At 48.3% G+C, this 25,182-nt stretch overlaps 2 protein-coding genes and 1 long non-coding RNA gene across 3 annotated transcripts in view; 1 reads left to right on the forward strand and 2 right to left on the reverse strand.

Annotated features, from left to right (window-relative positions):
* The window catches only part of KCNB1 (potassium voltage-gated channel subfamily B member 1), a 182,212-nt gene that overhangs the window by 140,686 nt on the left and 16,344 nt on the right, over positions 1-25,182 (forward strand). The gene's annotated exons all lie outside the window — the stretch shown is intronic.
* The window catches only part of LOC134735817 (uncharacterized), a 52,371-nt gene that overhangs the window by 20,892 nt on the left and 6,297 nt on the right, over positions 1-25,182 (reverse strand). The window lies entirely within an intron of this gene.
* LOC134735811 (somatomedin-B and thrombospondin type-1 domain-containing protein-like) lies at positions 1,726-24,359 on the reverse strand. Its single transcript, XM_063633409.1, has 3 exons — positions 24,102-24,359; positions 7,226-7,402; positions 1,726-2,587 (listed from the first exon to the last, which is right to left on the reverse strand). The coding sequence occupies exons 1-3, from the start codon at positions 24,164-24,166 to the stop codon at positions 2,524-2,526; spliced, it is 306 nt and encodes a 101-aa protein (XP_063489479.1). The 5' UTR covers positions 24,167-24,359; the 3' UTR covers positions 1,726-2,523.

Below are 25,182 nucleotides of genomic sequence, written 5' to 3' on the forward strand. Positions count from 1 at the left end.
GTACGTGAATTCGCTGTTAAAAATGGTTATAACAACTGACTCCTAAAGGAAGAAAATTAGCCCCCTTTTAAGCCTTTTTTTTAATTTATTTATTTATTTATTTTTTATTTATTTTGAGACAGGGTTTCCCTCTGTTGCTCAGGCTGGAATGTAGTGGCCCGATCTTGGCTCACTGCAACCTCTGCCTCCCAGGCTCAGGTGATCCTCCCACCTCAGCCCCCTGAGTAGCTGAGACTACAGGCACCCACCACCACACCCAGCTAATTTTTGTATTTTTTTTTTTTTAGAGATGGGGTTTTGCCATGTTGCCCAGACTGGTCTCAAACTCCTGGGCTTAAGCAATCCTCCCACCTAGGCCTCCCAAACTGCCAGGATTCCAGCATAATTTTTCTAATTTGTCAAGGAGCAAGTCTCCATTGGCTATGAGTGTGTTCTTCCTATCACTCCACACTTGCTAGTTTCTTGTTTGAATCAGGAGAGCAGGCTTCATGCTCAGAATCTTGAGCAGGCAACAGTGGACTTCTTTGGTTTCCATTGTATTTATTTTTCTGATTGTCGTTTTTTGTTTTGTTTTGTGACAGAGTCTCGTGCTGTCACCCAGGCTGGAGTGCAGTAGTGACATCTCAGCTCACTGCAACCTCCATCTCCCGGGTTCAAGCGATTCTCCTGCCTCAGCCTCCTGAGTAGCTGAGATTACAGGCGCCTACCACCACGCCTGGCTCATTTTTGTATTTTCAGTAAAGATGGAGTTTCACCATGTTAGCCGGGCTGGTCTCAAACTCCTGACCTCAGGTGATCCACCCGCCTCAGCCTCCCAAAGTGCTGGGATCATAGGCATGAGCCACCGTGCCCAGCCTGATTGTCTTCTTAGTATAGCAACTGATCATTCATTTATTCACTTGTTTTTATCAACAAATATTTATTGAGCATTATTGTGTGTCAGGCACTATTTTAGGCCCAGGGACACAGAAACCAAAACCCCTGCCCTCATGAGGCTGATATACTGTGCTGGGAACCTAAGCAGTAGGTGTAGCTCCTGAGTTCGAATCCCCACTCTGCCACTCACTCACTGTGCAACTTCCAGCAAAGTGGCCAAACCTCTCTGAGCGTCAGTTTTCTCACATGTAAAATGGGGATAATCACTGCATCTAACTCAGAATCCAATGAGTCAATATGTGTAAAAGGCTGAGACAGTGCTTGGCACTCTTATAGGTGCTTAATAAATGTTTGCTATTATTGTTTATTTTCTTTTATAACTGTGATAAAATGTTTCCTCTTTAAACATATATTTAAGTAGAAGTTTTCTTTTAAAATAAATTTATTTAAGTAAAGAAAAGAAGGCTGGGCATGGTGGCTCACACCTGTCATCCCAGCACTTTGGGAGGCCGAGATGGGTGGATCACTTGAGGTCAGGCATTCGAGACCAGCCTGGCCAACATGGTGAAACTCCATCTCTACTAAAAATACAAAAATTAGCTGGGCATGGTGGCGTGCACCTGTAGTCCCAGCTACTAGGGAGGCTGAGGTGAAAGAATCGCTTGAACCTGGGAGGCTGAGGTTGTAGCAAGCAGAGATTGTGCCACTGCACTCCAGCCTGGGTGACAGAGGGAGATTCTGTCAAGAAAGAAAGAGAAGGAAGGAAGGAAGGAAGGAAGGAAGGAAGGAAGGAAGGAAGGAGGGAGGGAGGGAGGGAGGGAGGGAGGGAGGGAGGGAGGGAGGGAGGGAGGGGGGAGGGAAGGGAGGGGGGTAGGGAGAGAAGGGAGGCAGGGAGGGAGGGAAGGGGGGTGGAGGGAGGGAGGGAGGGGCTGGGCATGGTGGCTCATGCCGGTAATCCCAGCACTTTGGGCGGCCAAGGTGGGCACATCCTCTAATGTCAGGAGTTCAAGACCAGCCTGGTCAAATGGTGAAACCCTGTCTCTACTAAAAACACAAAAATTAGCCCGGCATGGTGGTGCACGCCTGTAATCCCAGCTACTTGGGAGGCTGAGGCACGAGAATTGCTTGAACCCCGGGAGGTGGAAGTTGCAGTGAGCTAAGATCACGCCACTGTACTCCAACCTGGGTGACAAGAGTGAAACTCCATCCAAAAAAGAGAAAAAGAAAGAGAAAGAGAGAGAGAGAGAGAGAGGGAAGGAAAGGGAATGGAAGGGAAGGGAAGGGAGAGAGTTCATTAAAAAATTAAGTATACAATAAGGAGAATACGGCAAAGGCCAGGAGAATGTGTTTGGGAGATGAAATGTGGGAAGCCCTGAAGGGGCAGGAGATGTCGGTAGGACTGTGACTCAGCTGGCACTGAGTGGAAGCATGAAGCTATTTCAGTGTCAACATAACGACAAGGCTTGTTCCTTCAGTCTCAAAATTGCAGACTTCTCCCAACTCTTTGGTCCTGCGAGATCCCAAGCCCTGCAGTTTCCCTGCCATCCCTGAGGCTTTGGAAAGAGGGGTTCTGGACGGTTAGGGGGTGCAGATGCTAGATGAAGACGAGGCTGTGGACCGCAGGGCAGGAACAATGCCGGAGCTGCCCTAGCTTCTCCCAGGTCCCTCGGCACCGGGGTGGCCGGCCGCTTGCCCCAGCAACATCTTGTTCCTGCAAGAGATGGGGCTGACTCAGTCAAATGATGGCTTTCCTGGGCTCCAGGGACATTTGCTTTCAGGGACCCTCCCTCTAGCTTGTGACTGCACTGTATAAAGACGAGTAAAATCCAGACTAGGTTTGTGATCCACTAATAATAATAATAATAATATTATTATTATTATATCATCAGTTTTTTTCTTCTGGTTTTAAAAGAAATTAAAATTAAAATGTCTTTGTGGGCCCTAAAACCGTATGGGCACTGGGCCCTCGTAAGTGACCCTGGGGATGGCCACAGAGCCAGCGACCCTCAGAGGCCACAAGGGCATTCCAGAGTCAGCTCTGAGGGTCTGGGGAGGTGGCTCGATCGTGTCCCTGCTGGGCAAGGCTGGGCAAGTTGCTTAACTGCTCTGTGCCCCCTTTTCCTCCTCTGTTGAGGGGCCACACCGTGAAGTGGCTAAGAGCACAGGCTCTGGAATCAGGTGGGGTTTGGGACCTGGCTCCTAGGAGCCTCTCTCTCCTCAGTGGAAGACGGAGATATCAATAATCTTTGCCCCTCTGAGGTGTTGGCGGGGAGGTCATCTGAGACGCTGTGTGCAAAGAAAATAAAGATGATCATGATAATAGCTAATCGGCTGGGCGTGGTGGCTCATGCCTGTAATCCCAGCACTTTGGGAGGCTGAGGCAGATAGATTGCTTGAGGTCAGGAGTTTAAGACCATCCTGGCCAACACAGTGAAACCTCACCTCTACCAAAAATACAAAAATTAGCTGGGCGTGGTGGCACTTGCCTGTAATCCCAGCTACTCAGGAGGCTGAGGCATAAGAATCTCTTGAACCCGGGAGGGGGAGGTTGCAGTGAACTGAATCCATGCCATTGCACTCCAACCTGGGCGACAGAGCCAGACTCTGTCTCAAAATAATAATAATAATAATAATAATAATAATAATAATAATAGCTAACTATTTCAGCAACAAGAATGAACCAGCTAATGCTGCAAGTGCAACCATGTGGATGAACTTGGAAACCTCATGTGGAACAAAGGCAGTCAAATTCCAAAGAGCACATGCTGGATGGTTTCACTGATGTAAAGTTGGAAAGAAACAAAACGAAATAAAATGGAACTATAGTGTTTAGGGCTCCACATCGAGTTCCTAAAGCTGCCAAGGATGTCGCACAATGGATCACCAGAGAAGTCAGGGCAGAGGCCTCCTTTATGGGGAGGGAGGGACTGAGGGAGTGGGCGTGTGCAGGTCTGGGGGGCTGGCCAGGCTCTGTTCCTTGCCTGGGCAGTGTCTACCTAGGTGTGTGACCTTCCCAAATGTTTGTGAACCTGTTCATATATTTTTAAGCCAATTTTCTGTGGATGTAATCCAAATCTTTTTAAAAAATGCAAAATAATATCAATAATGAATGACAAACACTGGGCCTGGTGCAGTGGCTCACACCTGTAATCCCCACACTTTAAGCCAAGGCAGGTGGATCACTTGAGCCCAGGAATTCCAGACCAGCCTGGGCAACATGGCAGAACCATGTTGCTACAAAAATACAAAAATTAGCCCGGCATGGTGGCATGCACCTGTAGTCCCAGCTACTTGGGAGGCTGAGGCAGGAGGATGGCTTGAACTCAGGAGGTAGAGGTTGCAGTGAGTCAAGATCGTGCCACTGCACTCCAGCCTGGGCGACAGAGCAAGACCCCCGTCAAAAAAATAGAAAAAAAAAAAACAAAAAAAAACACTGATTGAGCGCCTCCCACATGGTGCCAGGCACCGTTGTAAGCTTCTAAGCCCAGTACCTGGCAGATAATAGGTGTTTTATAAATGATAGCATTTAAAGTTACTATTATTATTACCATCATCATTATATAAAATGGAGTTCGTGTCCCTTGTCTAAAAGGGCCCCTAAGGCCTAACTGTGAACACACGTGTGAAGCACCTGCTTGGTGCGTGCCCAGCACGCAGTAGGTGAGTGGCTCATGGCAGGTGTTCCTTATGCTTGACCCAAACTCAGGGATACTTCTTAAGCTAAATAAACCCTCCAAAAATTCCCAACTGACAGGCTAATCCCTCTCCAGGCCCATGCCCTTGGCACGCCCACTCTCACAGCTGCCCGTGGAAAGAATTTGGCTGACAGCTCATGCCTCTCCTCTCTTGGATCCCCTTGCTCTGCCAGTCCTTCCTGGTGAGCTTATGCCCCCATCAGACCTTCCGTCACCTGCTCTGCCAGCCTGACCCCAGGTGGGGAGTGTGGAGAGATGCCTGTCTCGGACACAGCCCTGGCTCTCCTTTCTGTCCCTTCCCATTCGTGGTGGGGACTGTGGCCCCTGGGACCCACATCTCAGCCTTGCCAAAGTGCCATGTTTCACATCCCGGAGTATTTGTGTCCAAAAAGAGAAATTTGGGATTAATCAGAGTCTTAAGACTAGAAAGGGTTTCCAAAAATTGATGGATAAACTGAAGCTCTAAAAAGTGAGTGCCTATCCCAAAGAATGAATCCCTTAACAGTGGACTCTCAGGTCTAGGACAGGTAAGTGGGAGGGAGGTTGGAAGGGAGGCTGGCAGGAAGGGCCACCCTATAGTGTGATAATATTGTTGGACGTGTATTTACTGGGCATCTACTATGTGCCAGGTTCATCACATCCATTACATCTCATTTTCACAAAATAGGTCTTATTATATCTATTCTGCAGATTAGAGATAATGACAGCAGCCCCCACTAGTGGGTATCTACAAGGGGTCAGGTGCTGTGCAGAAGGCTCAGGATCCTCCCCACAATCGTACATGGTGGTGACTGTCAGGGTCACATGCAGGGCTTGCCCAGAGTCACATAGCCAGTCAGGGCCAGAGGTGGAATCTTAACCCAGATCTGTGTGATCCAATGCCTCCTGTCTAAATGCGTTTGTCCCTAACACCCTAACTGGCCTTGGCATTCCCTGTTCTAAGTTTACAGTGAGCAGAGCTGCTTAATTTTTAAAAGAAGGAAATTAACACCCTTGGAAATGGTAGAACTCCCTGTACAGACCCCAGAGACAGCTCATGTTCCAACAGTGTAATAATCCCTGCACTGGAAAAGCATGTTCAGTAAGAAACAGTCTAGACTAGAGTCTAGAGCTTGGCTTGGGGGTCTGAGCAGTTCAGGGTCAAATCTCATTTCTGCCATTTGCTAGGTGTGTGACCTTGGGCACCTCTTTGTATCTCAGTCAACTCATCTGGAAAGCAGAGATCCTAAAAGGATCCATGTTAGATTCTTGCAACGTTTCATTGGCATACTGTGTGTTAGTGTGACTTCACCTCCTTCTAAGCTCTCCCTCACTCACTCTGCTCCTGCCCCAATGACCTCTCTTGCTCCTCAGTGCTGCAGGCACGCTCTACCCCAGGGCTTTTGCGCTCACCGTCCCTCTGCCTGGAAAGCTATTCCTCCAGAGATCCACGTGGCTCCTCCCTCATTTCCTTTGGGTGTCCATCCAAATATCACCTCCTTTCTGTTACCCTCCTTGATCAGGCTTTTAAAAAGAATGGCCGGGCACGGTGGCTCACACCCATAATCCCAGCACTTTGGGAGGCTGAGGCCGGCAGATGGCTTTAGCCAAGGTGTTCAAGACCAGCCTAGGCAACATGGTGAAACCCCGTCTCTACAAAAAATACAAAAATTAGCCAAGCACGGTGGCACATCCTGTAGTCCCAGCTACTCGGGAGGCTGATGTGAGAGGATCACCTGAGCCCAGGTGGTTGAGGCTGCAGTGAGCTGAGATTACACCACTGCACTTCAGCCTGGGCAACAGGGCGAGACCCAGAAAAGAAAAAAAAATTAACAACCCCCAGGACATCATCCTCACTCTGCTTTCTCTCCTAACATTCATCTCCCATCCGACAAATTACAGATTTACTTGCCTAATGTCTGCCTCCTCCCAGCAGAAAGGAAGGGACCTTACTGTCTGCATAAGGGAAGGGACCTCAGCTGTTTTGTTCACTGCAGAATCCCCAGTGCCCAGAACAGTGTCCAGCACATGCTCAACACTGAGTGAATTAAGGAATATAAAGAGCTTGAAATAATTCTCAGCTCACAGGAAGCGCTCAATCAATGTAAGCCAGTATTATAATTAGTATGTATGAAGCGCTTTCCAAGATACCCTGACCCCACAGGAGGCAGTCTAGAGGAAAAATGTAAGCCAAATCTGGGTCAAACCCTGCTGTGTGAACTTGACTAAGTCACGCTGCCTCTCTGAGTTGGTTTGCCCATCTATAAAATGAAAGTAACCAAATTTGGCCTTTAAGGGACTCGTGAGGGTTCAATAACCATGCAAGCTCCCTTTTCTTGGATACTTTCTGGATGTCAGAAACTGTCCTAGGTCACCTTGCACAATCTCACTGAGCCCCCACTCCTGCCCCATGGGGAAGTCCTCTCATTATCTGTATCTTCAGATGAGGCACTTAGTGATCCGAGATGTGATGAGATTTGCCCAAGTTTACACCACCGGAAGTGGCGGGAGTCCGGCTCCTAACTGACTGGTCTCTTTGGACCCTGGGATTGGGACTCTGCTGGCCCCTGCCCTGGCCAGGGAGCAGCATCTCTCTCCCGGGGTGCTATCTCAGGCAGCAGAGATACCCTGGGCTCTACAGCCACACCTGCCCATGCCCAAGTCCTGTCACTCACCCTTTGGCCCCACCGCCATCCCCGTAGCAGCGCCGGCTCCTGGTGTCCTGGGCAGGCCATTCACACCTCACACAGACCGTGTGGCCCTGGGTCAGATACCTTGTCCACTGGGCATGAGGTGCCCTCGCCTGCCCACAGCTCCCTGGAATGGACCCCAACTGGAACTGGACACAGTATCTGCAGCCACACAGGGAGATACCACCCCAAGAACCCATGAGCATTTATGAAGCACCTACTGTACACCCAGCCCTATCTTAGGCCCAGGTTGGTACAATTTCTCCCTGATACAGGAATCTTTTGTGCAACCCAATTGGCCTCAACAGGTTGCATACAACAAGATTCAACGTCTGCTTTTCAAGTTAACATTATTCACGGTTTACCATGTACCAGGCAGACCCTATTCTAAGCAATTTATCCAAAAGTCTGAGTGTTTTATTTTTCATCTGTTTTCCCCATTAGAACGCTGGCTCCACAATGCCAGGAATGTTCATTTGTTTTGTTACTGTTGGGTCCAACTCCTAGAATGATATCCAGCTCAATTTTAAAAATGTTAAATAAGTCACTGGGGCCGATGGAATATGGAACCCCTGAAAGTTAGGTGCTTCCCCTAGTTTACAGATTAGGAAACTGAAGATCAGAGAGACAACTCGCCCGAGGTCACATAGCTAATAAGCAGTGGGACCTAAAATGGAACCATCTCTGCTGAAAATAAGACTAAATGGATACTCTTAAGCACTCCACTGCGTTTTTTTTTTTTTTTTCTTTTTCTTTTTTTTTTTTTTGAGACCGAGTTTTGCTGGTGTTGCCCAGGCTGGAGTACAATGGTGCGATCTCGGCTCACCACAACAAACTCCACCTCCCTGGTTCAAGTGATTCTCCTGCCTCAGCTTCCTGAGTAGCTGGATTTACGGACATGCGCCACCACGCCTGGCTAATTTTGTATTTTTAGCAGAGACGGGGGTTTCTCCATGTTAGTCAGACTGGTCTTGAACTCGCGACCTCAGGTGATCCACCCGCCTCAGCCTCCCAAAGTGCTGGGATTACAGGCGTGAGCCACCGTGCCTGGCAGGTTTTTTCAAAAGATCCTATTTTATTAAAAAGATTTGCCAAAAAAAAAAAGAAAGAAAAGAAAAGAAAAAGATTTGCCTCAAAAAAAGGAGAGGAAAAAAAAAAAAAAAGGCCAGGAGCGGTGGCTCATTGCAGTGGCCAACTTGATGAAACCTTGTCTCTACTAAAAATACAAAAATTAGCCAGGCGTGGTGGCTTACGCCTGTAGTCCCAGCTACTTGGTAGGCTGAGACAGGAGAATGTCTTGAACCCCGGAGGCAGAGGTTGCAGTGAGCTGAGATGGCGCCACTGCACTCCAGCCTGGTCAACAGAGTGAGACTCGGTCTCAAAAAAAAAAAGAAAAAAAGATTTGCAATGAGGATTATTTAAAAGAAAAGCCCCTCCATTCAAGGGTATCTGAAATTAGACCCAGAATTTGCCAAATTTTACTTCTACCCAACTTTTTCTACAAGGAGCAGTAAATAGCACCCCATGCTGGAAGAGACGCCGCGTGTCAACGACTCTTGAATGACTCTGTGTGAAGCTGCTGCCCCCTGGTGGCCAGAGGAGCCCACGGTTTTCTTCCAGGTGCAGCCCAAAGCCCATCTCCAGTCCTTTCCTCTCTGATCTGCCTGTATATCCCCTCGGGAATCTGTCCCCTACCAGAAGTCTGTGATAACTAGAAATTGCGTCTTCCCCATACAATTTCTCTTCCCCTTTTGGCAGTTTGGAAATTTCTTGCCCTCGCCCTATGGTCTTGGAGGGGCCATCACTCAGTCGGCCTGGCCGTGGCTCCCACAGCTGCCACTAAGGCGGGTACGTGATTGGAGTTGACCGACCAGAGTTCCCCATCTTCCTGGCCACGACGACTGGTTCAGGGATGGGCCCGGATCCAAGCAGGTCCAATCGGGGTCTCCTCCAGATATGATCCACCGAGACTTCCAAGAGGACACCTTTGGGGTTACTGATCTGGGAGGATGTGGGGCTGCTTATCCCCACAATCTCTGCAAGATGCCCATCTTAGCCACCACAGGGAAAGAGCCTGCTTGAGAATAAAGCCAACCCATGGAGCGAGTGACAGAAAGAGAGGGGACAAGAGCCAACCCTGATGGCCTTACACACACCGTTGGCGCCAGCCCTGGTTGAAGCAATGTTATTTCAGAACTTCCCTCCCAGTTATCTAAACCAATACTTCTCCTTTTCACTTGGCACAGTCTGAGCTAAGTTTCTGTCACTTGCAATCAAAAGAATCCTAACTCTTTTAGTTCTCCTGTCCATCTCCATTGCTGCTGACTTAGTTCAGACCTTATTCTTTCAACTTATATTTACTGAGTACCTATCATGAGCCAGGCACCGTCCTGGAAGTTTGACCTCAGCTCCGCTATCCTGCAACACACTGATCTGTTGCCAGTCCCCACAATCCATCCTTCACAAGGTACACTGAAACCACCGTGGTCCAAACCACCTTCTTCCCTCGCCTGGACCACTGCAATTGCCTCCTCATTGGTCTCCCGTGTTACCCCCTTGCTTCTCCTCTATTCATTCTCCAAGTAGGATCCAAGGAATCCTGTGAAGCCTTAAGTCAGATCATGTCACTCCTCTGCTAAAAACTCTACCATGACTCCCACCTCATGAGAGAAAGTGCCCAACTCCTCAACACAGCCTACAGGCCCCACAGGATCTACCTCCTACCCCGTTATCTTTTCAACCTCATTTCCTACTCTCTCCCTGCACTCCAACTATACCCACCTTCTTGCTGATCCTTGAACACACTAGGCATGCCCTGCCCCAGGACTTTTGCACTTGCTGTTTCCCTCTTCCAGGCACACTCTTCCCCCAGATCTCCTCCTCCAGATCTTAGTTCAAATGTCATCTTCTCAGGGCACCCCTACCTCCTTCCCTGCTTTATCTTTCCCATGGCACTTAGGCTCCAACATGTTATTTGTTTGTTTTTTATCTCTCTCCTCCCACTGGACTGTCCACTCAATGAGGACCAAGTATTTCTGTCTTTTTTGTTCCTTGCCGTAACAGCTGCCTGTGGTTATCAAAGCAGGGACTGTGGGTCAAGGAGAAAACAGAGTTAGGGCGGACCGCATCCCAGGCTATGGCGCCATAGGGACACCGAGCTTGGTACCTCTGGTATCCAAGTCACTTACAAGACAGCCCTAAAGAGACTGTAGGGTTGTAGACTGTTGAACTGGGTAGATAATCACTACCAGTGCCCTTTATAGTGCTGGAAGCAGGGTCATAGTTATCTCTGAGACTCCAGGGCCTGGTATATAGTGGTCTCAAAAATTCATTTTGAATGAATGATTTGCTGAATGAATAAGTGAATGATTTTTTTTAAAGGGTAGATAAAAGAGTTAGTTAGCTAGGAGCAATGTCTCACGTCTGTAATCCCAGCATTTTGGGAGGCCGAGGCAGGAGGATTTCTAGGGCCCAAAAATTCGAGACCAGCCTGGGCAACATGGTGAAACCTCATCCTGCAAAAATTAGCCAGATGTGATGGCATGCACCTGTAGTCTCAGCTACCTGGGAGGCTGAAAGGGGAGGATCACCCGAGCTCAGAAGATCAAGGCTGCAGGGAGCCATGATTGCATCACTGTCCTCCAGCTTAGGCAACAGAGCAAGCAAGACCTTGTCTCAAAAAAAAAAAAGGAAAAAGAGTCAATAACTATCAGCACCATAGGAAAGGCAAAAAATTAATTAAATAATTTTAAAAGAAGAAAATAAAATTTTTAAAGTCAGTGACTACATGAATAAATGGATAGATAGCTGAAATGATGGAAGAAAGAAAGAATGGATGCATAATAGGTAGACAAATGGGAAGATGAGAGGCTGGAAGTAAAGGAGAGACAGAGAGATGAGTAGAAGGATGGATGGGTGGAAAAAAGGATGAATGGAAAGGATGGATGGAGAGTTGACAGATGGATGGATAGATGAATGAATAAAAAATGGATGGGTAGATGGATGGATGGACAGCTGGATGGATGGATGAATGGGAAGATAGAAGAATGGAAGAAGGGATGTGCAGAGAGATTAGTGGAAATGGCTAGATGAATGAGTGGATAGATGGACGGATGGATGGATGGATGGATGGATGGATGGGAGAATAGATGAATGAGTGAATGGAACAATGGAAGGATGGAAGAAAGGCGGTATACGGGGATGGATTGATAGAAAGACAAATGAATGAATAAAATTATTTTACTTGGCCAGCTTCCAAGTTTCTTCCTTTCTAGATCAAACAGAGGAGAACATAGAAGAGGAGAATTGATAATCAATTCACAAGAGGTTGGTGATTCCTTAGGAATCCCTAACACACAGCATCCCTTCCCTCTTCCAACAGCTGTAGTTGTACTTTGGTGTCACCTAGAGCAGTAAGGAGAGCCCCAGCTAAGCCCAGGTTCTAGTCCCAACTCCCTTTGTTATAGCTGAGTGACCTTGATCAAGTTACTGCACCTTTCTGAGCCTCATTCTTGTTATCATCAAAATGGGGTTAATATTAGTACCTACATCCTGGTGTTATTGTCAGAATGTAATGTAACATTGGTCGAGGGTCTGGCACAAGGCAGGTACTCAGTAAGTGTTTCTTCCCTTTGTAATTTGCTTGACATTGTTAGCTACTGGGATGCAGCTGTTACTGTCATGCTATGGTGAAGGGACAAGCCCTCAAATACAGAGGTGAGATGTTCTGAAAGAAGATTCAAGGGATCAGTCATAAAAATCAGAGCCTCATGGCTGTAACGGTGAACACAGAAAATAACTCAGCTGCTGTTTATTGAGCACTTATGTCGTAGGTGGTCATCATATATCATCTTATTACATTCTGACAGCACTTGGGGAGGCCGAGGCAGGTGGACTACCTGAGGTTAGGAGTTCAAGATCAGCCTGGCAAATATGGTGAAACCCCATCTCTACAAAAAATTAGCCAGGCGTGGTGGCAGGTGCCTGTAATCCCAGCTACTTGGGAGGCTGAGGCAGGAGAATCTCTTGGACCCGGAAGGAGGAGGTTGCAGTGAGCCGAGATTGCACCATTGCACTCCAGCCTGGGCAACAAGAACAAAACCTTGTCTCAAAAAAAAAAAACAAACAAACAAACAAACAAAAAAACAGTACAACGAAAAGATTGTAGGTGGGTGATATTGGGGTCAGAATGGGAGGGTCCTGGTTCTCTAGTCAATAGCCATGTGACTTGGACAAGCTTTGTCACCTCCTTGAGCCTCAGTTTCCCTGTCTGTAAGAAGAGAATAGTAACGCTGACCTCACAGAGTCAGGTCATATGGTGAGGCACTTGGCACATATTAGCAAGTCAAAATGATCTTCCCAATCTTCCTCAGGGAAACTGACATCTTTACAGGAAGTGATGACCCAGGAATGGCTGGATGGGGGTGGCTGGAGGTAGGGAGAAGGATTTCAAGCAGAGGAACAACACTCCCACTTGTCATCACCCCACTGCCACCTCCGTGGTCCATTCACCGTAGTAGTCTCTTGCCTGAACTATTGCAGCCACCTCTTCCCTAGGCTCCCTGATTCCCTCTGACCCCTCTCAGTCTGCTGTCCACATGACAGTCAGAACGACCTTTTGATTGATTGATTGATTGATTGATTGATTGATTGATTTCTAGAGACAGGGTCTTGTAGTGCAATCAGTTCACTACAACCTCAAACTTCTGGGCTCAAGTGATACTCCCGCCTCAGCTTCCTGAGTAGCTGGGACTGCAGGTGTGCTCAACACCACAAATATCCTGGGATATTTGCTGAAACTGTGGGGAAAGAGGTCTTTTCTTCAGCTGCTAGGCTGGTTGGAGGGAAGCCTGCAAAGACCATTACAGGGAAAAGCCTGCCTGAGAATGAGGCCAACTGAGAGGAAAACAGAGCTGAGACATGGAGAGAGATTCCTGGCAACATTGCATGAGCTCCTGGATCCAGCCATGCCTGAATGCAGCCCCTGGAATTTTAGTTACAGGAGCCACACAGTTTTGCTCAGTTCAGGTTAAGTTGGGTCTCCTATCACCTGCATACAAAGTCCTGACTGATTCACATAGGGGGAGGAGCAGAAAGAAGACTGAGAAGCCCAGTGGAGTTCAGAGCTTCTGAACTCATTCGCAAGACAAGAAGGGGGATCAGGGCAAAGGAAGGCAAAGCCCCACTCCAAACTCAGACCCCACCCAAGAACTCATAGAGGGCCCTGCAGTCCAGCCTGACTGTTCCCACTGAGATCCACCCCTGGGGCCCACCCCCACTCATGCAAGGACTGCTGGCACTCCACTCCCTGGTGGCTCCAGTACTCCACACAGCCAGCCCGCTCTTCCAGCAGCGGCAGGGGACACCCCCATACCTTGGCTCCTGCAGGACACACCTCTGGCATATACGGTTGGATACCTGGCAGGGCTTTACACAGCGACTCCAGCCACTCCACTGTGCCACAGTGCAGGGGACCACTGGAAGAGAAGGTGGTGTCTGCAAGGGAGATCTCTGTGGGGTTTAGCTAGCCAGCATCCAGGTCTTCTCCACCTTCCCCACAATCTGAACCCCCAAAACACCATACCAAGTGCTAGAACTCTTGCAAACCTCAGTCTATGCCTTCCTTGAAAGTTTCCCTATGACAACTGTTCATATGTCCACCTAAACTTAGAATTCCACCTTTATCCAATCATCCTATTGATGATCACTTAGGTCGTCTCCATCACTCATTCCTTCAATAAACATTTCCTAAGCACTTAGGGCAACTGATGCCTCAATTTCTTCTTTTGTCAAATGGGAATAAGAATAGTATCTAATTGATAGGGTGGCCTTAAGGGTTCAACCAAATATGAAATATAAAGCATTTGCTCCCGGCACATAGCAGGTGTTTAATAAGCACTAACTATTCCTCTACAGCAGTGAAAATGAGCCACAGCTACACTGTCAGTAAACTGAAGGGGAAATAAATTACTTGCAAAAGGATTCACATGTCTAATGTGATGCTTTTTATATACAGTCTTTTTTTTTGTTTGTTTGTTTGTTTGTTTGTTTGTTTGTTTGAGACGGTGTCTAGCTCTGTTGCCCAGGCTGAAGTGCAGTGGTGTGATCTCAGCTCACTGCTACCTCTGCCTCCCAGGTTCAAGCGATTCTCCTGCCTCAGCCTCTTGAGGAGCTGGGATTACAGGCACCTACCACCATGCCTGGCTAATTTTTTGTATTTTTAGCAGAGAAAGGGTTTCTCCATGCTAGCCAGACTGATCTCAAACTCCTCACCTCAAGTGATCTGCCCACCTCAGCCTCCCAAAGTACTGGGATTATAGGCGTGAGCCATCGCGCCCGGCCTATATAGTTTTTTAAACCTGCAAAAGGGTACTATAAAGTATTTAGGCATTCATACAGGTATAGTAAATACATATATATGCAGCCAGTCCTCATGATTTACAGATTCTGTATTTGCTACTTTGCTTATTTGCTAAAATTATTTTTAACCCTAAAATCAATACTTGCAGCACATTTGTAGTTACTCACAGACAAGCGAAGATTAGTGAAAAATTTGAATCACTCGATGTGCAGGTTCCAAGCTGAAGCCAAATGGGGCCCCACTCTGTCTTCTTGTTCCAGCCTCATACAGATGTTACCAGAGGACAGAGACAGTAGGGACAGGTCTATGTAGTGCAAGAAGCTCCAGCCCTGGGCCAGTTGGATGGGGTTTGAATCCCAACTCCAGCAACTGTTAGGGAGGCAGCCTCGGGCGAGTCTCTTAACACTTCCTAACACTCTTTTGTAAAATGAAGAAAATGGAATTGACCAGGATGAGTTGTTTTTAGGATCTAACGTATAATCTAAGTGAGATATGTGTGTACATATTTCCCCTAGGGGCCATTGGTTAATTCAGTCTTTGTGGCAACTTTACAGAACATAACTACTGTGAATCACAAGAACGTCCTGTAGCCAGGCGCCATTACTCACACCTGTAATCCCAGCACTGTGGGAGGCCAAGGCAGGAGGATCGCTTGAGACCGGGAGTTTCAGACCAGCCTGGGCAACATGGTGAAATCTCATCTTTACCAAAAAAGAAAAATACAAAGACTAGCCAGGCATGGTGGTGCACGCCTGTAGTCCCAGCTACTAGGGAAAGTGAGGCAGAAGGATCACTTGAGCCTGGGAGGTGGAGGTTGCAGTGAGCCAAGATTGCGCCACTGCATTCCAGCCTGGGCGACAGATCGAGATTCTGTTTCAAAAAAAAAAAAAAAAAAGTACAGTGTATATTTATGTACATAAACACACACACACACACAAACACACCCATATATGAATGGGAATTTTAAATGTCAAATTCAGCATTGTGACAATCTCTGGGGAGAGTGGGAAAGCAGGTGACTGCAGGAGGGAAACAGACACTCCAGTGGCAATTGTCAAGGTTTGTTTCTTAGCTTTTCCTGAAGGTTTGTTGTATTATCTCTCTACATTGGTGGTGTATGTCGGAAATATTTCATCATCACAAAAGGAACGTGCTGGGTTCCCCCATCCTTGAGGTGCTTCACATGTCTACCACAGGTGGTATTTCTAATGATGTCCCCCCTGGGACCGACACTTCTTCATTCCAAGTCCACAGTCCCAGATCAGGACCAGAGCAAATCAGACAGGGAAAGGCAGTCTAGCAGAAACGGAATCTGGGCACTTCCCCAGCGAGAGACTTTCTACGGATGTGCCAGCAAGTTTTGTCAGCGGCACACACACATTTGCTGCACATGCAAGGCGGCTACCACTGTCAGAATTAATTCACTCATTCCCCAAATATTTACCGAGCATCTGCAGCAACCGCAGAACTGTCTTGGGTGCTGGAGACACAGCGTTTAACAAAAAAGATGAGGTCTGTCTTCAGGAAAACCCTCCCAGCTATGAAACATGTCCTAATTCAGCAACGTGAAAATGTGAAGGGAGAAAAAATCGTGTGCATCCTTGATGAAGGAATGGCGTTATTGTGCTGAAGACAAGCAGCAGTGCATCTGGCAGGTCAGGAAGTCACATATTCTTTGCATAAATCTCAGAGGTTTGAAATATTTTTCTTGGAGCAAACAATCCTTCAATCTGCCCATCTTAGCAGAGTTGAAAAGCTCAGAGGGAAGGAAGGGAAAAAAAAGAAAGGAAGGTAAACAAGAGAAGAAAGGAAACAGAAAGAGGGAGGGCAAGAAGGAGGAGGGAGGGCAGAAAACCAGTGTGACAACCTAAGACTGATCAAGTGCTTTCTTCATCCATCTAATAACCCCGTTCATTGTGCTTTGGATGCCAAACCAAGCAAGTCCCACACATGACTTCATATAATTCTCACAACATCCATCTAATAACCCCGTTCATTGTGCTTTGGATGCTAAACCAAGCAAGTCCCACACATGACTTCATTTAATTCTCACAACATCCATCTAATAATCCTGTTCATTTTGCCTTGGATGCTAAACCAAGCAAGTCCCATACATGACTTCATTTAATACTCACAACATCCATCTAAGAACCCCGTTCATCGTGCTTTGGATGCTAAACCAAGCAAGTCCCACACATGACTTCATTTAATTCTCACAACATCCATCTAATAATCCTGTTCATTGTGCCTTGGATGCTAAACCAAGCAAGTCCCATACATGACTTCATTTAATACTCACAACATCCATCTAATAACCCCGTTCATCGTGCTTTGGATGCTAAACCAAGCAAGTCCCACACATGACTTCATTTAATTCTCACAACAGTCTCCTGAAACTCTGTACTCCCTCTCCATACTCAGCCCCCAGCAAGCCTGTGCATCTCCCAGCCTCTCCCTGGCTGCCAGTAGAGTTGAACCAGCGGGGAACACCAGCGGGGATGAGAGGGGCAGAGGGCAGGAGGAGAGTGCACCCAAGGTGTTTATTGTCCCCCATTTTGGGGAAGGGAGCCCTTGGCTGTGGATCCTACTCTCACAGGCTCTAATAACACCATTTCCTCCTGTCCTGTACTGCTGCCCCCATCTCTGTGAATAGAGCCCTTGTTTTCTATTATACCCTTCTGCGGGTACCATCTGTCACTTGCCAGGTCCCCAACTCCTAATGTGTTTGCACTATTGTCAAACTCAGCTCAGGGATGAGGCCACTGGGGCTTAAGAGGCAGAATCCCTAAGTTGAGCCAAGGATGTAGAGTCAGACAAACCTGGATTTGAACAACAGTCTCGGGTTTGTTGCAATGGCGAATGCAAAGCACTGGCCATATTGTAAATGCCCAGTTCAACAGTCTTTATGCATTCGTTCAATAACAATTTAGGACCTACTGTGTGCAGAGCACTGGGCCGGGTGCTGGGAACACAGATGAGCAAAGCAGGTACAGCCCTGCCCTCGAGGAGCTGACATTCAGTGGGCGAAACAGACAATAAACAATAACACGCAACCATGTAATTTCAAGTAGTGATCCGTGCTTTGAGAAAAAACAGCAGGTCAGGAGTGGCCAGGGTTGGGGGAGAGGCAGGGAAAAAAAGAAAGAGTGCCAAGGGTGGTGTAACAAGAAACTATTTTAGGCAGGAGTCAAGGAAGTCTTCCAAGACAAGGACATCTGAACAGAGCCCCCAAAGAAGTGATGAAGGGAGCTGTGTAGGAATCTTGGGGAAAGTATTCCAGGCACAAAACAGGCAGTGCAAAGTCGCTGAGGCAGGGTAAAGGTAGGATATCAGAGGGACAGTGAGGAGGCCAGTGTCGCTGCAGGAAAATAAGCCAGAGGGAAAGTGGTAGGAGGTAACATCAGAGAGGGAGGGGACAAAGATAGCATATAGGGCCTTGAGGACTGTTGTAAGGAGTTCAGATTTTATTCTAGGCATGATGAAAAGCCATTGCCGAGTTCTGAGCAGAGATGTGACGTGGTGACGCCAAAGGTTTCAAAAGGATGACTGCCCATCTCTCTGGGTGGGGGTGAGGGCAGAAGCATGATGGCTCCTGCAGTTTCCCAGGAGAGGAAGGATTATCTAGAGTAGAAGAAGCTGCTAGAAGAAAGAGTTTTGTGTCACTGAAAGTGTTCACAACATGGCTAAAAAACCTGGCAGGAAGACTGCAGACCAGATTCAGGCACTGGCTGGACAGCTGGACCAAGGGGGATCCCCAAAGTCCACCACGATCTCCTGCCCTGCCTGCCAGGCAGGTGAGAGATTTTGCAGAAAATTAGGCAGGCACCACCCTGCATGTGTTCTACCCGTCTCGCTGGCAGCACACACACAAGAGGGAGCCATCATCACCCCTCACATAGGCCCAGGATCACAAACTCAGTACATCTGTGGTTATTCTCGCAGTGTCCGCCTCCTCCACTAGAGTGTCAGCTCCACAGCGATGGGGTCCTCATTTGTCATGTTCCCTGCTGTATCCCATCACCAAGCACAGGGCCTGGCACACAGCAGCTCAGGAAGTGATGTGCCACTGAACACTGAGTGAGCAAATCTTGCCTTAGCAACAACAAAGGAAATACAACCACGGGCTGACATTGCAAAAAGGCACCACCAGATAGCGGTGTTTCTCAAAGCAAAGCCCAGCCCACTTTTCCTACTAAAGGAGAAATTCTAGCTTCCCAGCCTTACAGAAACGGGGAGGGCGGTGGTAAGGGGCTGCTCACTGAGTCCTGGATACCCAGATAACATCGTGCCAGCTGAGCCTGCCATGGCCAGACCACATTTCCCACAGACCCCTTAGAATCGCTGCACTCCACCCTCACAGGCCCAGGCTGATGAAGGAACATCTTTTTTTTTTTTTTTTAAAGATGGAGTCTCGCTCTGTCGCCCAGGCTGGAGTGCCGTGGCGCCATATCGGCTCACTGCAACCTCTACCTCCCAGGTTCAAACGATCCTCCTGCCTCAGCCTCCAGAGTAGGTGGGACTATAGGCACGTGCCACCACACCCAGCTAATTTTTGTATTTTTAGTAGAGACAGGGTTTCACTATGTTGGCCAGGCTGGTCTCAAACTCCTGACCTTGTGATCCACCCACCTCAGCCTCTCAAAATGCTGGCATGAGCCATGGTGCCCGGCCAAGGAACATCTTTCTGCATTATCCAAACCCCGCTTTCTCCGCTGAACCTAACTGCCCAGCCTCCTTACCAACTGCCCTCCTTATTGTCTACCAAAAGGATTTTCTAGAATACGATTCTGGCCTGTCCCCTGAAATCCCTCAGTGGTTCCCATCTCCTATTGAGGGGGTTCACGAAAGATCTTTTTTGACAGTGGATCATAGATGGAGACCCCCAAGCTCAGCGGCTAAAAATCTACATTTTCCTGCAACTCATCCACAGTCATTTACCGCTCCCTCCTCCTATTCAACGTCTCAGCACACTTTACCCAAAGTTTCCCAAAGCACGTGGTCTCCCACAGCTGAGTAGTACCCTTCCAGCCTCCTTTCCCCCATCTTCTGGGAACATCACCTCAGTTTTCTCCTGAGAAACCAAAACTCCCCCGCTGTCAATCCACATGATTTGGACAGGGCTGATCTCACCCTCTTGTCCCTGGTATGAAGCAGCTGACATGGCCAGTTGATATATTCCTTCTCGCTAGGCTCAGTGATTGGTTGCGTCAGCAATGATCATTTAATCCAAACTGGGCCCATGAGAACCAGCCCTGGGATTTTGGCTGGAACTGGGGAAAAATGCTCTCAATCCATTAGGGATGGCAGTTTACAGCTACTGTCTTTGACCACTAGCTTTGCTACCACTTGGTGACAGCATGCCTGTGAATGAAGTTAACACAAGAAAAGCCGAAGAATGGAAAGAGATAGGGTCCTGATGACATCCTTGGAGCCCCTGGATCCAGTCATGCCTGAAGCTCCGGAATCCCTGGGTTGTTCTTTAGTTACCTAAGCCAATAAATGTCCTTGTTAGCTTAAGTTAAATTGTGTCACAACCCTAAGAGTACTAACCCTACAGGAAACACGTAAGTGTATATGTGGGGACATCAACCATACAGGGTTGAGATGATATTTAAGAAGTATAAAATACATGGAAACATTCTGTAAATAACTGGGAAAATGTAGTGGTGTCTATCTTTCAAGGCCTTACTAATCACTCCGGCCCCACTCTCTCCCCACATCCACCCCATCCTCACCAATCATTTCAAAGCTTCACCTTGCTCAGACTGAAATTATTTATTCCTTTCCCAACTACCTTGTCTCCCAAAAATAGACAATAAGCTTGAGGGGTACCAGAACTCCAGCCTTGCTTCCATCCCCCAGTGCTTCTAGCTGAATTGGGCACACAGAAGGTGGCCACCAATTTTAATTGAGGCTAGGTGCGGTGGCTCACACCGGTAATTCCAGCACTTTGGGAGGCCAAGGATGGGGGATAGCTTGAGCCCAGGAGTTTGAGATCAGCCTGGAAAAGATGGTAAAACTCCATCTCTACAAAAAATAGCAAAAAAAAAAAAAAAAAAAAAAAAAAGCTGGGTGTGGTGGCCCACACCTGTATTCCCAGCTACTCAGGAGACTGAGGTAGGAGGATCACTTGAGCCTGGAAGGCAGAGGTTGCAGTGAGCCATGATTGCACCACTGCACTCCAGCCTAGGTAACACAGTGAAACCCTGAAAAAAAAAAAGAAAGGAAGGAAGAAAGAGAGAGAGAAAAAGAAAAGAAAAGGAAGGAAGGAAGGAAGGAAAGAAGGAAGGAAGGAAGGAAAGAAGGAAGGAAGGAAGGAAGGAAGGAAGGAAGGAAGGAAGGAAAGAAAGAAAGAAAGAAAGAAAGAAAGAAAGAAAGAAAGAAAGAAAGAAAGAAAGAAAAATTTAATTGAACTAAATGGGGAAGATGTCAAGGGGTCTCCTTTCACCTGTAGACCCAAGCTTCCCTCTCCTAACATACTGAAGTCTCTGCCACCCTTGAGCTGCTATACAATATTGAGGTCTGGAGTCAGACTGCTGGAGTGCAAATCCCAGATCTGCTGTTTAATAGCTGTGCAACCCAGAACACATCACTTAACCTCTCTGTGCCTTAGTTCCTCATTTGTAAAACAGACATGATAACACTGTTCCATAGCGTTATTATGAGGCGTAAATGAGACAATTTACTTTAAGCACTTAAAATAGTACCTTCCTGACATTTGGTATTTAGTAAATATTAGATCTGTTGTTTGGGGATTTTATTTGTTTGTTTTTTAAGTCATCTTCAACATCTCCCTCTATTACAATCAACCACTTAAGGCAGTTGACTCTATCTCCTAAAAATAGCCCATGAAAAAAGCAAATACTTCTCTCCACCTTTTGCCTCCTAACTAGTCCCCTCCTGCCTGCTCCCCTGGGAGGTGGAAAGTGAACTTTTTCCTGTGTCTCTTCATAAGCCCCTGCCCCAGATAAGGAGGCAGATCCCAAAAGAGCAAAACAAAGGTGAAAGCAAAGCTTTGAGGCTCCTGGTTCCTCCAGCCCCCGCTCCGTATAGAAGGGACATCTCTTGGGAGCGGCTAACATTGTGTGATTCTGTGGGCGTCGGTCAGACCATGAGAAAGTATCACTGATGCCTTTGCCTGGACCCCTCCTGGGCCCCCACTCCTGCGCTGTGGCAGGGGAGCCCCTGTGGGTGGTGCTAACCTGGGACTTCAGCTCCAATCTGTACAGACCCGCGGCTGCACGAACTCTCTACACGGAAAGCCAACCAGTACAAAAGCACTCCCAGGCAGTCTTTCCCCAAATTTAATCTGGAAGGAGTTCTCATTTGCCTATGACTTGAGAAGACACCACAGCCAAAATTACTTTCTCATCTCACTGCTGCCTGAATTTCCAACGTTGGCCACTCCTGGCAGCAAGCAGCTAGAAGACTCAGAATCAGACCCAGCTCCTCCACTGGCTGGGAAGCCTTGACTGCCCAAAGCCCTCTCCTCTCTGAGCCTTGCTTTTCTTGACTGCTAAACAGGGACGTTATTCCATACCTGAACCCCAGAGGGCAGGGAGAATGTATTCAGGTTCAAGGGGACATCCAGCCCAGCTCCTGGGCACAGAGGGATAGGTGATTAATGGATGTTAGGTCCCTTACATTTTTTTATTTTTTTTGAGACATGGTCTCGCTCTGTCACCCAGGCTGGAGTGCAGTGGCATAATCATAGCTCACTGCAGGCTCAACCTCCTGGGCTCAAGTGATTCTCCCACCTCAGCCTCCTGAGTAGCTGGTGCTACAGCCAGTCATCACCATTTGAGGCTTTTTTTTTTTTTTGTAAAGACTGGGTCTTCCAATGTTGTCCAGGCTGCTTACTCCTGGCCTCAAACGATCCTCCCGCAGCCTCCCCAAGTGTTGGGATTACAAGCATGAGCCACTGTGCCCGACCCATTATGCATTTTTTAAAAAGCGCCCTCTCTCTCTTTTAAAATAAATTCCTGAAAGATGCTCTAGTGATATCACACGGCAGAGGGGCCCAATCAATCACTTTCCTCCCTGACATAGGAAAGTTGGGTCATAACCGTTTTACAGGGTGACAGAATTTAGATTTTTTGTCTCTAGTGGGTGTGAAAACTTTACTTCTGGGATTTAAAAAGGATAGAGAGACAGACATGGTGGTGCCTGCCTGTCATCCAGCTACTTGTGAAGCTGAGACAGAAGAATCGCTTGAGCCCAGGAGTTAGAGGCTGCAGTGAATGATGATCGCACCACCGTACTCCAGCCTGGGCGACAGAGCAAGGCTCCATCTCTAGAAGAAGGGAGTGGGGTGGCGGGGTGGGGGGGATAGGCAGCGTCCTTCGCACCAATGACTCAACTAAAATAGCCCTTAATAGAGCGTTGTGGGTACCCCTCTGGAGGGGCCTTTACCAGGAATGCCTGGACTAGCCCGGTGGCCACGCCCAGCACGCGGACCACAGATGGACTTCACCTGCGTATCTATCAGGCCCCTCGGCTTCTGGACCCGCCTGCCTGAGTTCTAACCAGCTTGGGCACACTAGTTTTGGAATCACTCAGACTGTTCCTCCTCCGCTTTGAGCGTCCTTCCATCCTTGCTCTCCAAGCGTTAGCCCTTTTCTTGGTTTCTCCATTCGCCTTGTCACCTTCTCCATTCACCTTGTCACCTTCTCCATTCGCCTTGTGAGCCCTCCGCCCGAAAGAAGCTTGCAACACCTCCTCCCTCGCAGCTCTCTGGCCCCGCGCCCATCCCCCAGCTAGGGCTCTCAGATAAAATACAGGACTCCGAGTTAGATTTCAATTTCAGAAAAACAACCAATAATTTTTTAGTGTAAGTATATCCCATGAGATATTTAGGACATATTTTTCTCTAGAAAGATTTGTTTATCTGAAATTCGAGTTTAACTGGGTGTGCTGTATTTTGATTTGCGAAATCTGCCACCCTACCTCAACCCAAGCGCCTCCCTCCCCTCGAAGCCCTCCAAGCTTCACGATCCCCCGACCCCTTACCGCGTGCAACCCTTCCTCCCTCGCACCAGGCGCTCTCCTTCCTGTCTGCGCCTCTTGTGCTCATTTCCTCTCCACCCCCTGCGTCCCGCACCTGGGCCGAATCCTCCACCTTCCTGTCGCCCTTCAAGTCCTGTGCGCAGTCCTTGCGCCCCTCCTCCAAAACACCCCTCAACTCTCCACCAGTCCCTCTCCTTCAGGTCCCCCGAGATGAACGCACCCAGGTTCATAACCTGCGCGTCTTTATCGGCTCGCAGCTCCACAGCCAGTGCTTCCCCTTTAGGTCCTGAGTGTCTGTGTCCCTCCTTGCCCGCGCGACCCACTGCACGTCCCGTCTGCCCCACGGCACACCCTTCCAGTCCCCAAGCGCCCCGCCCTCGGCCCCTGTGCCCTCTCCAAGCCCAGGTGCTGGGCTCCCTTCCTCCTCGCATCCCCCTCCCCAGCTCCCCTCCGCTCCGAGCGTTCCGCTAGTGCCTTGCCCTTACCCGGGCGCACCTGGGCAGAGCCGCGTCGCACTCTTGGTCGCAGAAGCAGGGCGGGGGCCCGCGGGCGACGCACATCGGGTCACGGCCGGGACAGCAGCGGCCCAGCGCGGCTCAGCCCTGCCAGGTCAAGAGCACGCCCAGCGGCCCCCGCTCCCAGGCCCCCGTGGCCACCGCCGCCAGGACGAGCGACAGGGACAGGATCCGCGCCACGCCACGCGGGCCCATGGTCGGGATCAAGCTAGGTACCGGGACGCCAACGGGGACAGATCCTGTGCAGCCTGCCTTGAGTTGGGGGCGGAGGCTCCCAGACTCGACCCCTCCTCGGACCCACCTTCTACCTGTCACCGAACTGATATCCACCCCATTCGTACCGTCCAAACTTTGCGCAGCTCTTTGTAGTGGTGAAATATCCAGATATGGTCATAATAACCTCAACAACTTCGCAGAGCTCCTCATTGCCTCCAGGTTCCAGGAAGACAGGGGCGATACAGCCCCTATGCCATTAATTGTAATAGCAAAAATACCAACCGTAACTGCTAATATGATTAAAATAGTAGTAACCGCCATAATAATTGCCAGGGAACCAGGCTCTATATGTCATCAGTATTGCCCAAACCTAAGTCTCTTGGGTGCCCTTTCATTTTTTCACCATATTCTACCACCTTGGCTATTATTTTCTGGGTGTTTCTCTTTAAACGGACTTGCTTTTTAAACTTAAAGTAATTTTATTTTTTTAAATGCCACATCACTCAAGAGAATGAGAAGACAAACCCACCAAACCCACAGAATGGGAAAAATTATTTGCAAAAGACACTCCTGATAAAGAACTGCTGTCCAAAATATATAAAGAACTTTTTAGAACTCAATAACAAGAAGACAAAAGACCTCATTTAAAAATAGGCAAAAGAAGCCAGGCACCACGGCTCACGTCTATAATCCCAGCACTTTGGGAGGCCGAGGCGAGTGGATCACCTGAGGTCAGAAGTTCAAGACCAACCTGACCAACATGGTGAAACCCCATCTCTACTAAAAATACAAAAAATTAGCCAGGTGTGGTGGCGGGTGCCTGTAATCCCAGCTACTCAGGAGGT

The sequence above is a fragment of the Symphalangus syndactylus genome, chromosome 24 (assembly GCF_028878055.3).
Source record: "Symphalangus syndactylus isolate Jambi chromosome 24, NHGRI_mSymSyn1-v2.1_pri, whole genome shotgun sequence".
Taxonomy (NCBI): domain Eukaryota; kingdom Metazoa; phylum Chordata; class Mammalia; order Primates; family Hylobatidae; genus Symphalangus; species Symphalangus syndactylus.

Coding starts and splice junctions, on each gene's coding strand:
- LOC134735811 (XM_063633409.1), bottom strand. CDS start 24,166: ATGTGCGTCGCCCGCGGGCCCCCGCCCTGCTTCTGCGACCAAGAGTGC. Junction 7,403..24,101: donor TGCGACGCGGCTCTGCCCAG/GTGCGCCCGGGT, acceptor GTGTGGCTGCAG/ATACTGTGTCCAGTTCCAGT. Junction 2,588..7,225: donor GATGGCGGTGGGGCCAAAGG/GTGAGTGACAGG, acceptor CATCTCTTGCAG/GAACAAGATGTTGCTGGGGC.